The following is a 14,201-nucleotide window of genomic DNA, read 5'->3' as shown; positions in this document are numbered from 1 at the left end:
GTGAGCTTCTTGAGGTTCTTTACAGCTGCACGTGGGGCAGGGCAGTTGGAGCCCCAGCCAAGTGACGCTCTGGCCCTCCCTCCAGGGACTCCTTCCTGTCCAGATTCTCTCTCCACTGAGCGCTCCCCGGAGTCAGGTTGCCTGAAATGCATGTCAGTGGAGGGAAAAGCCTGTAGTTCAGAGCCCCCGAAGGGGCCCAGCCCCAGAGAGGGCACTGGTGTAAGGCTCAGGCGGGAGGAGCACTTGCCGCAGTGGTGACCCAAGGCAGGCGATGGCGGGTCTTCGTGGGGGTGCTCCATTTCGGGTCAGGTCCAGTGCATGACTCCAGCTACCCGGGGTGGGTGAGGTCAGCAGGCCTTGGCCGGAGGCCTTTACCAATGCTATCTGGAAGGAGACTCGGTAGCAAAGAGCATGACGGTGGACAGAGAAGGGAAGCTTCGCTCCATCTCTGGTGGTCAGGGTAACGGTGGTGGATAGGATAGGGAGAGGAAAAGCTGGGTCCAAGTGAGGTCAGCTGTAAAGCATGCCTCCTCTGCCCTCGGCTGTGTGAGTCTGGTGTCGCTGTGATGAAATGCCCAAAGGGAGATACTTCATCCAGAAAAGAGGTTTCTTTGGACCAGCAAGTCTGGAGACTCTAGGCCTATGGGCCATATACTGTGGCGGCCTGGTTGGCAGAATCTGAGCCCCTGTGGGGTGTCACACGGAGGAGGAACAGCCCATCACTCGAGGCTTCTCTAAAGCAGCCAGGCTCCACCCTGTGACTCTTTGATCTTAGCCATTGCCACAGGCCCCAGCACCAAATCCCTGAGGGTCTGAGAAGTGAGGTGTGGGGTATGTACAGTTGTGTCAAGAAGCACCGGTGGCTCTGCACAACTGATTGTAGAATAAGAGGCAGCTGCCATGTTGCTTTATCAGGTAAATATCAGCTGCATATTCGATGGGTTTGTTATAAGCAGGCATGGGGGAGGAAGGTGGGTGGAACTGGAGGGGGGCGTGCAGAGGAAGAGTGGAGGAGGAGGAAGGAGGACCAGCTCGGCAGCTGCGTTGTGGAGCGACACTGCCCCCTGGTGGACCTCTCCGTTATTGCAGCGGCGTGTGTAGTCTGATTTGGCGAGGGGAAGCGAAGCCTTTGTCCAGGGGCTGTGCGTGCTCCCAGCTCCGAAGGTTCTGAGCCTGCATCCGTGACATGTTCCCTAAACGGAGAGCGCGGCATCCTAGCCCAGAATTCCGAGCGCTGTTCCAGAGGTCGGCCCCGCATGAGAGAAAGCTGGAGAGTGCAAGTTTAAGACGCACTGAGGGATTGCCTTTGGCCCCTCCCATGTCTGCCCAGGTGGCGTGAGCGTGGGGGTCCTCGCTGCTCCCCACAAGCGTCCGGCCCCGGGCCTCTGCTTCCCAGGGAACCTGAGACTCCTCGCCCCGCAGGCTGTGGGGAGCAGGTCACCCTGCAGCCTGGACTTGCTGGTGCCAGCTTTCTGTCCTGAGCCCTCCCAGTCTCCTCGGCGCCCTCCTTGCACCCCTGCCCAGGGCGTCTTCGCGTCTCGTTTTGCTCGGGTAGCCATTTGCCCCCAACACCAAAGCATCATTTGCAACATTTTCTTTCCGGGGTGGCCGTCACGCAAAGCTGCCTGGCCGTGCCTGGAAATCTGTAAGCATCGCTGAGAGACACAGGCGAAGGAGTCATGCCCACCCCTCCTCACACGCCCTGGGGGAAAAGCACAGAAACAGAAAGGGAAGGGCCGGCCTGATAGTTCCGCGGACTAAAGCACCTGCTTAGGCAGAGCGCTGTGGCCGGAGTTGGATCCCCTGCGTGCTGTGCTGGGCCCTCCTGTGGGGTGTGCGGAGGCAGCAGCTTGGCTGGGGGTGGGTGGGCGACTCTCCTGTAATCCCAGCCTATGGGAGGCCGAAAACAGGAGGATTACTACGAGTCCGATCTACATAGTGAGACCCTGTAGACCCTTTCCTAAATACAGAAAGAAAAAAAAAAAAAAGGGAGAAATTCCTCCTCTTTCAAGAAAGGGACTCAGTTTCATGCTGACCATCCCAGACCTTGTCTTTTCCTTTTGGTGCTCGGGTGTGTGAGCCGTTGGGCCGTGTGCACCTGCCAGTGTTCCAAGCCAGGCACTGACACCTTGGGCCGAAGAAAAACGTGTGTGGGGGGGTGGTTGGGGGGTGGTTGCACACACGCGCGCGTGAGTGTGTGTGTGTGTGTGTGTGTGTGTTTTCACAGCAGGGAACAGAGATTTACCACCGAGACTGTGCAGACTGATCCGAACTGGGGCCTGTGGGCACCTACATTTGAGTGTGTGTGACAGAAACATTCACTCAGGGCATTCGGGCCAAGCTCTTGTCATTTTTTTTTTTTAATTTATTTATTTATTTATTAGAGAGAGAGAGAGAGAGGAGAGAGAGAGAGAGAGAGAGAGAGAGAGAGAGAGAGAGAGAGAGAGAGAGTGGTGTGTGTGTGTGTGGCCAGCTCAGTCCACCAGGGGGCGGGGCTGGCTGGCATGTGGTGCTGGGGGATTGAACCGCGGTCCCCTGATGCTTTGCCAAGCTTGTTCCAAGTAGGTGCTTTAGACCACTGAGCCATCTCTCCAGCCCAAGCTCTTGTCATTGTGTGCTTCTTAATATAGGCAGCCTCGATGTAGAATGCTTTGACTTAGATTTTTTTCATGCTGGTACAAAAATGATAGGAACCCTGGAGGCACTGTGCTGCAGATGCTGGGGGAGGCGGTCTTTTCCCAGGCCTGCAGTAGGCAAATGATCCTGTGTCTTGGTACCAGACCTATGTCAGCACTTGGGGAAAGAAGCAGCCCTCTGTAGTGTGCTGTACGGGCAGCATTTTTTGGATATTATGTTCTTTGGCTTTGAATTGCATCATGTGTACAAAATGCCAGTCCGTCAGCATCCTGTTACGTAACAAGGTACCTGAGGTAATCAGCTTATAACAAAGAAACGTTTATTTGGGCTCATGGTTTCTGAGGTTCCAGTCCCTGGTCACACGGCCCTGGGGCCTTTTTGAGCTTGCAGTGAACAGAGAGAGATAAGTGGTGGCACTGTGGGATACAAAAGTGTGGCTTACCTCATGATACACAGGAAGCCAGGAGAGAGACAGGAAGGGGCTAGGGTCCCAATACTCCTGGTCTTGTGTTTCTTCCTGCTTCCGCCTGCCCGACCCCAAATCAGAACCCCCTCAGCGCCACGGCCTACTTAGCATGCTAGTGAAGCAGTGCTGTCCGACCTGTGGGTGGCGGCATCCCCACCACACGCCCCTCACCGTGGCCTGTCTTTCTGCACCCTGCAGGTTTTTCCCACTCGGCCTTCACGTTCGGGATTGAGAGCCACATCAGCCAGTCCAACATCAACGGGACCCTGGTGCCGCCGGCTGCCCTCATCTCCATCGTGCAGAAGGGGCTGCAGTATGTGGAGGCTGAGATCAGCATCAACGAGGTGGGCAGCCCGCGCCGGGGTGGCCCTGCCCGCCCCCTCACTCAGGTTCCCTTCTGCGTTAACAGCGGGCCCATCGCGGGGTCATGCTGATTGCACTCCAGATTCGAGAGAGAGCTGTCTGGGCTCTGGGAGTCTGCCCTTCGCCCTGGCTCTGTACCCAGAGTTCTCTGTGAGGTCCGTGGCCAAGTCTCTTCCTTCAAGGCTACATGCTTCCCGGCCCTTCCTCTGTCCGCCTTCTTCCTCCTCCTCCTCCCCCTCTTCCCCTCCCCACTTCCCCTCCCCCTCCCCCTTCCTCCCCTCCCCCCCTGACCTGAACACATGTTCTGCCCCACGCCGGGTGTCCTGTGTCACTTCCTGCTCGGGTACTAACCTGGTCTACCCAGTTTTTTGTCTTGGGGCGTCCCCCACTGTAGTCCTGCACCCCCACCTAGGCACACACCGGGCTTTCCTTTTCCACTCATTGGATGCCCTTAGGTTTTTCTCCAGTGTCATCGGGCAGTTTCCTCTGCCTTCACACTTCTCCTGTATCATCTGCCACATGCACAACCCTGGCCTTTCCATTCAAAGGCCGCTACGACCGAAGGCAAAGGAAGGATGCCCGTCTCGTTTTCAGTCATTGAGAGAGAGAGACAGGCGGGCAGACAGACATGATATGCTTCAGGGCTTAAACTCAAGCCTTTTACACGCTTTTACTACGTGGTGGTGGCTGCATTTGGGACGCAGTCGTCTGGAATGGGACTGTAGAGGAGAGGAGGGTGACAGGGAAGCACCTGGATTGCTCAGCCCCGGCCATCCCCTGACCAGAGCCCAGGGGACAGGGCAGTGAGGAGGAGATGTTGTGCTGCCGTGCATTCTTCTTTGTATCTCGAGTGTGGCATTGTACTCTAGAATTAGCCCAGCAATCCCGGATCTTCTGCCCCTGGCCTCTCCCTCCCTCGTTGCCGAGGTAATCGCTGCTCGGTGCAAGGGCTGGACAGAGCCCAGATTTACTTTGGGTTCTTCATAACCTGCCATGGGAGCACTTCCCAAGGAAAGAGCTTGCCCTGCAATTTTCTTTTCTTTCTTTTTTTTAAAAGAGAATTTAAAAAATAGTAAAAGAGGGACCAGGAATACAGCTTAGCGGTATAAGTGCCTGCCTGGCAAACGGAAGGTCACATGTTCAGTCCCCAGTATTGCAAATAAATAAATAAATAAATAAATAGTAAACAAACCAAACAAAGCAAAAAAAGTAAAATAAAACATTAGAAACAATACAGAATTTCACTAAAAATGATAAGGCTTCAACAGTGGTAGTTATATTGCATGATGTTGTCTTCAAATTAATTGTTCGATTTAATATAAGCATTCAAAGCTGGTAAAAAATTATGAAAATTTAAAAAGACAGGAAAAAAATTAACAGCACTCGCACAAACCTTTTTTTCAGTGAACTTAAGAGAAAATAGTAACTATGTCAACTATCATACATATATATTCTTTCCCTTCCTTCTTTTTCCCATCCCCCATCCCAGTTTCTCTTCCCTTTTAAAGATTCTTTTCATTTTACCATATCTATTGTGCATTTTGGATCTCATTTCCTCTTTCAGATTCTCAAACTAGGGAAGCAGTATTTTTTTACACATTTGCATGTGGTTCGTCTCACTTGGAGTATGTCTTGGGTTGTATTCATTTACCCATAGAAGTCTCCAGTACTCCATTCATAAAAGTTTCACTTCTTTTTGATCCATTCCTCTGTTGCTGCGCATTTAGGCTGTTTCCCAAGATTTAGCTACGACAAAATTGTGCTGCTGTAAATGCGGGTGCACATAATTGCTGTGTTGTGGTATTTTCAGTTCTTCTGAGAAGATACCCAGAAGGAAAATATCTGGGTTGAATGAGACCTCCAATCTTAATTTTTTGAGGAAACTCTATATTGATTTCCACAGTGGTTGTACCAGTCTGCACTCCCACCAGCAGTGGAGAAGGGTTCCTTACCCCACAGCTCTCGCCAGCCTTTGTTACTGGTTGACTTCTTGGTGACAACCATTCGTTCTGGGGTGAGATGGCACCTCAATTGTTGTTTTCATTTGCAGCTCTGAAATGACAGGTAGTGTTGAACAGATTTTCATATATTTATTTGCTGTTGGTAGTTCTTCCTCTGAGAAGCGTGTATTCATCTCAGATGCCCATTGTTTGATTGCATTCTTTACTCTTCGGGGACCTGATGTCTTTCCCTTCCTTATATGTTCAGAATTCCTTATATGTTCTAAATAGAAGTCCTTTGTCTGAGGGACCATTGGCGAATGTTTTTTTTTCAAATTTGTGAGTTTTCTGTTTATTCTGTTGGTGATTTCTTTTCATGTGCAAAAACTTTTCAGTAAGATACGATCCCAGTAGTTGGTGCTTTGTGATATTTCCCGTGTGGTCGGCCTTTATTCATGGTCTTCGCCTACACCAGTGTCTCCAAGAGTTTTACTTTTCTGTCTTCCAGCACACTTAATATTTCTCTGTTAATATTTAGACCTTTGATCCATTTCACATTTAGTTTAGTGCATGGTGAAAGATACGGGTCCAATTTTAATCTGCGGCATTTGCAAAGGCAGCTTTTGCAGCATCATTTTTGCAAGAGGCTTGGGCCAGGGATGGAGCTCAGCAGTACAAGCGCTACCTGGCAAATGCAAGGTCCTGCGTTTGGTGCTTGGTTCAAATAAATAAATAGGCTTTCTTCAGTGAATGTGTTTGGTACCTTTGTCAAGGATAGGGAGGCTGAGTATGTTGGGAGCTGTTTCTGCATCTTTACTCTATTCCACTGATCCTTTGGCTTGTTTTTTTGACACTGCCATGCTGTTCTTATCACAGTAGCTTTATAGTATAATTTTAAGTCAAGGATTATGATGCCCCTTGCCTTGGCTTTGTTGCCCAGAATTGCCTTTGCTAGTCTAGGTCTCTTCTGGTTCCAAATGAATTTTAGGATTGTCTTCTCTAATTCTGTGTCATATGCTGTTGGAATTTTCATGACAATTGCATTAAATCTGTATAACAGTTTCGGAGGTATGGCCGTGTCGTGGTTTGGGGTTCCTGCAAGGGGAACAATCTAATACAGGACACATTTTAAAATAGTATATTATAATGAATTGCCCAAGAATCATATGCAAGAAGTACAGGAATTCTGTCTACACACATAAATAATAAAAGACTCCAGCTGAGGATCTGGATCCTAATATCCTACATGAGTCTAGCTGAAAACCTAGAGCTCATAACAATGCCTCCTACAAGTCCACCTGGAGGCCCAGAGCCCACAACAAAGTCTCATGTAGGTCCATTTCATGGATCTGTGCCGGAAAGGCCCAAGGGTCAGTGGTAGAAGCTAGGAAATCTGTGCCAGCAGGCTGAGGGATCTGAACTGGAGCCAGGAAGCAGTGCTCAGGGTAGGCACCAGAGCTCCCCCAAAAGTAGCACAGCCATCCTCAGCAACAGCAAGGTCCTGAGCTCCTCCAGCAACGAGGAAAACCAAGTTCCCAGCAGGTAAGCCAGTGTGACAGATTTCTCCATGAGGCTGAGCAGTGCACCGTCTTCCCCTCTGGAGCCGGGAAGCGATGCTCAAAATGAGGACCAGAGCGCCTCCAAAGCTCATCGAGAAAGTAAGCATGACAGGGTCCTCCCGCAGAATGGCCCAGGAGAACGAGCAGTGCCCAACAGCTTCTCCTGTTCTGTCTGCGCTGCTGGCAACAGCCCTCAGGTGGTCCTCCCCCTCGCAGCACCATACTAGTTCAGTTTAGCTGGTTGTAATAAGTTGCCCACCAGTTAGAAAACACTGCAGGCCGTTTTCACTGTATTGCTTCTTCCTACCCGCAAGCAAAGGCTGTCTTTCCATTTTCTGATATTTGCTCTAATCTCCTTTTCCAGAGAAGTTTCATCTGCACATAATGAGAATTGAACCTCTTCTTTTCCTATCATTATTCTTTTTATTTCTTCATCTTGTCTAACTGTGCTGGCTAAAATTTCCAAGACTGTGTTGAATAAGAGTGGTCATGGTAGACATTCTTACTTTGTTCCTGATTTCAGATACAAAGTTTTCAGATTTTGTTCATTTAGTATGATGTCGGCTCATGGTTCGTCATAGATGACTTTGATCAGACTGAGATAAAGGTCATCTGTTCCAATTTCTGTAGGGCTTTTATCATCAGTGGGTGCTGGATTCTGTCAAAAGCTTCTTCTGTGTCTATTGAAATGACTGTGATTTTTGTCTGTGACTCTGGTAATGTGGTCTGTTACATTTATTGATTTGTATATGTTGAACCGTCCCCGCATCCCTAAGATACATTCCACATGCTCGTGGTGTATAATCTTCTTGATGATTTGCTGCATTCGGTTTGTCAGTATCTTAATGAATATTTTTTGTGTTTTATGTTCATTAGTGAGATTGGCCAGTAATTCTCTTTCTTAGCTGGATCCTTATCTGGTTTTGATGTCAAGGTAATACTTGCCTCCAGGAATGAATCTAGGAGTATAGCTTCCCTTTCAATTTCATTAAAGAGTTTGGGTAGTAGTAGTGTTGAGTTTTCTCTATATTTCTTAAAGAATTCAGCAGTGGATTGGTCAGGGCCTGGGCTTCTCTTTGTTGGTAGGTATGTAATTATACCATTAATATCATTGATCGATACTGGTTTATTTAGAGCTTTTATATCTTCTTTATTCAGCTTTGGTAATCCATATGTATCCAGAAATCTGTCCATTTCTTCCGCATTTTCCATCTTACTAGAATATAAGTTTTCCCGGTAGTTATAGAGGATTATCTGCAGGTTCACTGTGATTTCACCCTTTATATTTCTAATTGTGTGAATTTGAGTTTTTTCTTTCCTTTTTTTTGATAAGGTTGGATAACGGTTTGTCAGTTTTATTTAATCCTTCAAAGAACCAACCCTTTGATTCTCTGTATTATTTTTTCAGTGTCCAATGTGTTAATTTCTGCTCTGATCTTTATAATTTTCTCCCACATGCTAGTGTTGGGCTTAGCCTGCTCTCCTTTTTCTAGAAGTTTGTAAGTTTTTTTTTTTTTTTTTTTTCTCGGAATGGCTTCAGGGCAGGTTTGGCTGGCTTGAGTTGTGGGGATCGAACCACAGCAACCTGAGCCTGACTGCTTCGTTGAAACAGCCACTTAAACAACTGAGCTACGGGGCAGGCCCCCCTTCTTTTAGAAGTTTGAACAGAACCAAGCAGTTTTGTTGTCAGTTGTCTAAGGCCTGTATTTAATCTACCCTTGGAATTGAGGGAGTCCTTTCAAGTGGCAACAAGTGCTTATTTTATTCCATCAGATGTGCCAGGCATCTAGCCCTGTGTGATGTGGTCACCTCTAACTCGGCCTGGGTGATCCCAGAGCGCCCTCTTCCCCCATAAAGGATGTCCCACCTCAACCTCAGCCTTTGGGTCTGGGATTATCAGCGCCAAAGATATCCTGTGTGTTCAGGGGGTCACGCAGCATTGCTGGCCTCCACCCGCTAGGCGGCAGTAGAGTCCAGTAGGCAGTACGTTCCAGACTTTGAGCAGCGCCCCCCAACCGAGGAGACAAGCCCTCCCATCCTAGAGAATCACCACTTCGGGCGGTAGTGTGCATCGTGGGATGGTGCGATTGTGTTCAGATGTGCCTAGGCCCAGATTCAGCCCGATGTTTTTGCAGTGTGGGCTCTCCCTCCTTGCGCTACGCTTTCCTCCTGCTCTCAGAGCTCACGGCCTGCCCTGCTTGCTTTCCCAGGATGGCACGGTGTTTGACGGCCGCCCCATAGAGTCCCTGTCCCTGATAGACGCTGTGATGCCCGACGTGGTGCAGACGCGGCAGCAGGCGTTCCGGGAGAAGCTCGCTCAGCAGCAAGCTAGCGCAGCCGCAGCAGCGGCCGCCGCCGCCGCCGCCGCAGCTGCAGCCGCGGCCGCAGCAACAGCAACGGCAACGACAGCAGCCACCACGGCCCCGGCAGCTGTTGCCCAGCCAAACCCTCCGAAGAACGGAGAGGCCACGGTGAACGGGGAGGAGAATGGAGAGCACGCGATGAGTGAGTGTGGGGCGGTTTGCTGGGCTCCTGTGGGTGCGCTTCCGCAGCTGGGCACATCGGAGGGACTTCGGCAGCCCAGCCTGCTCCCTGGGGCTTTAGAGTCGTGTCTGAGGCTTGCTTCCAGGTGGCCAGCAGCGCCTCACAGTCCTCAGACTCGAGTCTTCCTCCCGTGGCTGCGCTTGTAGGAAATGTTGCTCTTCTGCTGGGCACCGCAATCTCTCCTCGTGGGAGACTTTCCAGCTCTTAGACTGGCCAGCAAGAACAGCGCACAGGGCAAGTTCCTGGGGCCTCTCCTCCTCCACGCCTCCGTGCGGAGGGTGTTCAGTCACACCACAGGAACGAACTGACCTCATGGTGATGTCCAGGCCACAGCCGGGCAGGGGCAACCTCCTAGCTGGTCTTGGAAAGCCCCAAGAGATGAGCCCCCTTGGGGTAACTGCCCAGGAATATTTGGCAAATAAGTCAGAGAGCCTGAGTTTCTACCCAGGCCTGACTTTGACACTCTGCTTCATAGATACTGGGGACCTCTGCTTCGGCTCTACAGTTAAAGCATACAGATGCTTGTGTGTGTATGTGTGTACAAACATGTTGCATGTGTGTGTGACTGCCTGTGGCCCATGGGTGCATATGTATGCCTGTGTGTATATGTGTGAGGGGCGTGCCTCATGCGGTGAGCACGTGTCTACATGTCTGTGCATGTGTATGTTCATGAGTGTATGTTCTCTCCTTGGAAATAATTTCTCTTGAAGCACCCGGGCCACCCCAGCGGCCAGTCTAGAAGACTGGCACCTGCACCTTACCAATGGGTGTCCCATCTCCACAGCCTCCGCATGTAGAGGGTGACTGAGCACCTCTGACATGGCTGTAGCCCACAGCTGAGTACTGTGGCCAGTGGCCAGCCGAAGGCCCAAGCAGGTGAGCCTTGGAAGTTTCTCTGTCTGGCTCCAGAATCACACCATGCCCACAAATTGTCCAACAGTTTCTGTGACAGGCGACATAAAGGCCATCTGCCTAGCACGGGATAAAAAGACCCAAGAGTTCAGACTCTAGTCAGTATTCATGCAGCTGAAGAACTCTGGAGCAGGGATGAGACGCCCTGGCTTGTCCTACCAGGTCACTTATTGGCTGTCCCCAACACAGGAATGATCCTCAAGTCAACCAGAAGCAACTGGCCATAGGTGTGTTTGTAGCCTCCCATCACAGAAAGTCACTTGTCCTTGCTTCACTCTGAGAAATCCGTGCAGAAGATTTTGTGCAAACGATTGAACGCTGCAGCTGCATTTCAGACCTTAAGAAACCATAGCTCGGTGTCCGTGTTTGTGCTGAGCTGGTTGGATCAGGGCAAAGCAAGTGCCTTCACGCACCCTACAGCTTGTGGGCGGACAGCCTTGGTCTGCCAGGGCCTGAGGCCGGCTCGCTTCTCACATGCGGAGGGCCGGCTTCTTTACCATGGGAGTCTCGGGGATGTGCGCACCCAAGCTGTGGCCATAGCACTCAGCCAGCAGCATGGGCTGTCCAGGGGCAAGTAGGTTCGAGCACCCGCAGCTTCCCTTGGGGCCAGCAGCCTCCAGACAGTGATGGTAGCTTCACCGAGAAGCAACACTGGAGTCCAGGGAGCAGGATGGTGCTTTCTGGCGTTCCGAAGGAACAGTGACATTGCCAGTGGAAGCCTCCTCGGCGTGGGGGCCGCCTCACTGAGGTGCACTCCAGCCTGTTCTGTTTTGACACATGAGCAAATGCTTGTCCCCTCCCTGGCCTGCTGGCACAATGCACTATTTGTCATGGCCGAGTTAACTCCACGGCCCTGGTGCCTCCTGTGGCAGGTGTCCGCCAGCCGACGGTAGGACCTCAGGCATGCTCTGTGTCATAGAGAGACGAATATTAGCTTTTCTTTCTCTCTCTTTTTTTTTAGCAGCTCAAGTCATGGAATGTGCTTGGGCTGAGAACGCTTTGCACCGACTCACTCCCACTTCAGAAAATTCTTTCAATCCAGGCCGGGGCCAAGGGTGGGACTGCATGTCTGTGTTCCTGTGCTTTGGGATGCTGAAGCAGGAGGATTGCAGCAAGTTGAAGGACACCCTAAGCTTGACCTTGTCTTTAAAAAAAACAAGCAGCCAGGCATGGCTGTAATCCCAGCCAGCACTTGGGAGGCTGAGGCAGGAAGATTGTTGCAAGTTGGAGACCTGCCTGGGCTACAGAGTGAGCTCAAGGCCAACCTGAGCTACATAGTGAGACCCTGTCTAAAAATAACAACAACAAAAAAACCAAGCCAGAGAGGAAAGGGGCCAGTGTCTTGGGTCTGGGTTTCTGTAGGAACCCAAGCTGTTTCAAGGAAACTTAAGAGGCCTCTGCTTGCGTCAGAGCAGGTCTGCACCCTACCCCAAGAACCGACCTCTTTTTCATGGGTGTGTGGTCCCTGCTGATGGCTCTGCAGCCTGAGGCACAGCCCAATATGGCCACCTTGGCCCCTGCTCACACAGCCCGAGAGGCGGAGCCTTCCCAGGCTGCCTATGCCAAGTGTTCAGTGACTGCTGTGCTTCCTGTGGTCCCCAGGACCCCATACTGCTGAGTAGCTGGGGACACCAGGCCTCCTCAGCTGTCGCACCCCAAGAGACCTTCTGCAGCGGAATAGGTGCAGCTCTCACAGTCAGTACGGGGGCTCCGGGGAGTGCTGGGGCCCCTGACAGTGGACTTCTTGGCGCAGGCAGGACTGCAGGATTTTTCTTATTTTTTTGTGTGTTGAAGTAGGAGGAGTATAATTCCAGGCAGTCTGCCCCCAATGAGCAGTCTGTCTTTTCATTTTCATCATAAACTTTTGCAGAAAAGATATAAGGAAGTACATGTGACCATACTATAAACCCGGCCAGTTGGAACCGCTGTCCCCTGCCTGAGAGTCCCACTGTGCTGCTGATTTCCCTCTCACTTGTATGTCGCTGGCCACCTTTCCGGGAACAGACAGAACGCGGCCAGCTGACGCTCTGAGGCCCTGCACTCCACCCTGTGGGCCGCTTGGTGGCTGTGAAGCGGTACCGGGAAGAGAGTTTCCACCAAGGCGTTCATTTCCCCGGCCCCACAGGCAGAAGGCCAGGGTCCAGGTGTGGGTCGGGTCCTCCTGATCTTCGCCGTGTGGCTTGTGGGGGACACATGCAGCCCACTAGCAGCTGCAGGCAAAGCCTGAACATGAGCAGGCAGCAGTAAGCGAGGTTTCCTCATAGTCAGCGGCCCCAGTTTGAAAGGATGAATAACAGCTTTTGTCTCTCAGTCAGATTGGAAGCCTGACTGTATCTGTGTTCAGTTACTATAATAGAATGCCCAAGGCTGAGTAGTTTTGGCCTTTTTGAGACAGTCTCACTACGCAGCCCAGCCTGGCCTTGAGATCACTTTGTAGTGCAGGTTGGTCTCGAACTCACAATGATCCTCTGGCCTCAGCCTTCTGAGTGCTAGCAGGACAGGTGTGCGCCACCTCGCCTGGCTGAGGCTGAATGCTTTATAAAGGAAGCTTAATCACTCCATTCACAGTGTTGGAGACTGAAAGTCAGGCAGCTTGGGGCCAGCTGCAGACATCTGGACGTGACATGGGGGTGGGGACGTGTGAGGGGACAGCAATGTGTAGAACAGGAAGTCTGAGCAGACTGGGCGGGGCCAGGAATGACTTTGGGGCACTGCCGGCTCTTATCATTTCCATAGCTGGGCACCCAGCCCCCAGCAATGTGAACACCAGGGTCAAATCACACCCAAGCCACCATGCTGCGCAAATGCTGTGGGAATACCAGGGCATGGCAGCCACAGTTGAGCGAGGCCCTGGGTACAACGTTGCTCAGAAGGCACTGTGGGCACCTGCTTCCTGCATGAGTTAGCCTGTGTGTCTTTCACCTCTAACAGATAACCACTCGAAGCCCATGGAAATAGATGGAGACGTTGAAATTCCACCCAGCAAAGCCACTGTCCTCCGGGGTCACGAGTCCGAGGTGTTCATTTGTGCCTGGAATCCTGTCAGTGATCTGCTAGCTTCTGGGTAAGGATTTCACTCTGGTGTCCTGGATGGTGGGACCTCTGTCCAGGAGTGCCCTGCTCTGTGGAGATGCCAGCGTTGTCCCAAGTAATTTCTGCTGTGGGCAAGTGCAATACATAGCTCTACAAAGGTATTCATCCGGGATGGCGAGGAGGGACCACAGCTAGTGGGATGGAGAGGACAGGCCCCATGCTGAAGAAGACCCCGCCATCCAAGGGCTAGTGCCTGAGCTCAGCTCCTGGTGCGGGCCGCTGATGCTGGTACCGCCGCCAGGGTGCAACCTGCTGTGTTTCCTTGTGCAGGTCCGGCGATTCCACCGCTAGGATATGGAACCTGAACGAGAGCAGCAGTGGGAGCTCCACGCAGCTCGTGCTGAGGCACTGTATCCGCGAAGGGGGCCACGACGTCCCGAGCAATAAGGATGTCACCTCACTGGACTGGAACGTAAGCATCTTCCGCTGCCAGCTGAGATAGAGCCATACAAAGACAGACACAGGTGGACACCAGGGCGGTGGGGCACTCCTATAATCCCAACTACTTGAGAGGCTGAGGTAGGATGACCCAAGTGTGAGCCCAGCTTGGGCAATTGAGCAAAACCCTGTCTCAAAATGTTAAAAGGGCTAGGAATTCGGCTCAGATTTCCTTCCTTAATGCAAGGGAGGGAGATAGACAGACAGAGAGAGAGAGAGAGAGAGAGAGAGAGAGAGAGAGAGAGAGAG

General features: G+C 51.5%; 1 protein-coding gene across 2 annotated transcripts in view; it reads left to right on the top strand.

Moving 5' to 3' along the window:
• Positions 1-14,201, top strand: part of Tbl1x (transducin beta like 1 X-linked) — a 238,543-nt gene that overhangs the window by 210,082 nt on the left and 14,260 nt on the right. The window contains exons 1-5 of one of the 2 annotated variants that reach the window (XM_023708088.1): positions 132-136; positions 3,302-3,447; positions 9,176-9,470; positions 13,353-13,485; positions 13,785-13,926. In XM_023708088.1, coding sequence (XP_023563856.1) covers positions 9,233-9,470; positions 13,353-13,485; positions 13,785-13,926 — 513 coding nt within the window. In that variant the 5' untranslated portion in view covers positions 132-136; positions 3,302-3,447; positions 9,176-9,232. Of the gene's footprint in view, positions 1-131; positions 137-3,301; positions 3,448-9,175; positions 9,471-13,352; positions 13,486-13,784; positions 13,927-14,201 lie in introns of those variants that run through there. The other variant, XM_004647820.2, reaches the window with a different exon arrangement.

Source organism: Octodon degus, unplaced genomic scaffold (assembly GCF_000260255.1).
Source record: "Octodon degus isolate 3935 unplaced genomic scaffold, OctDeg1.0 scaffold00329, whole genome shotgun sequence".
NCBI lineage: Eukaryota > Metazoa > Chordata > Mammalia > Rodentia > Octodontidae > Octodon > Octodon degus.
The sequence above is the reverse complement of the archived record's forward strand: the minus strand, read 5'-3'. Positions and strand labels throughout refer to the sequence as shown.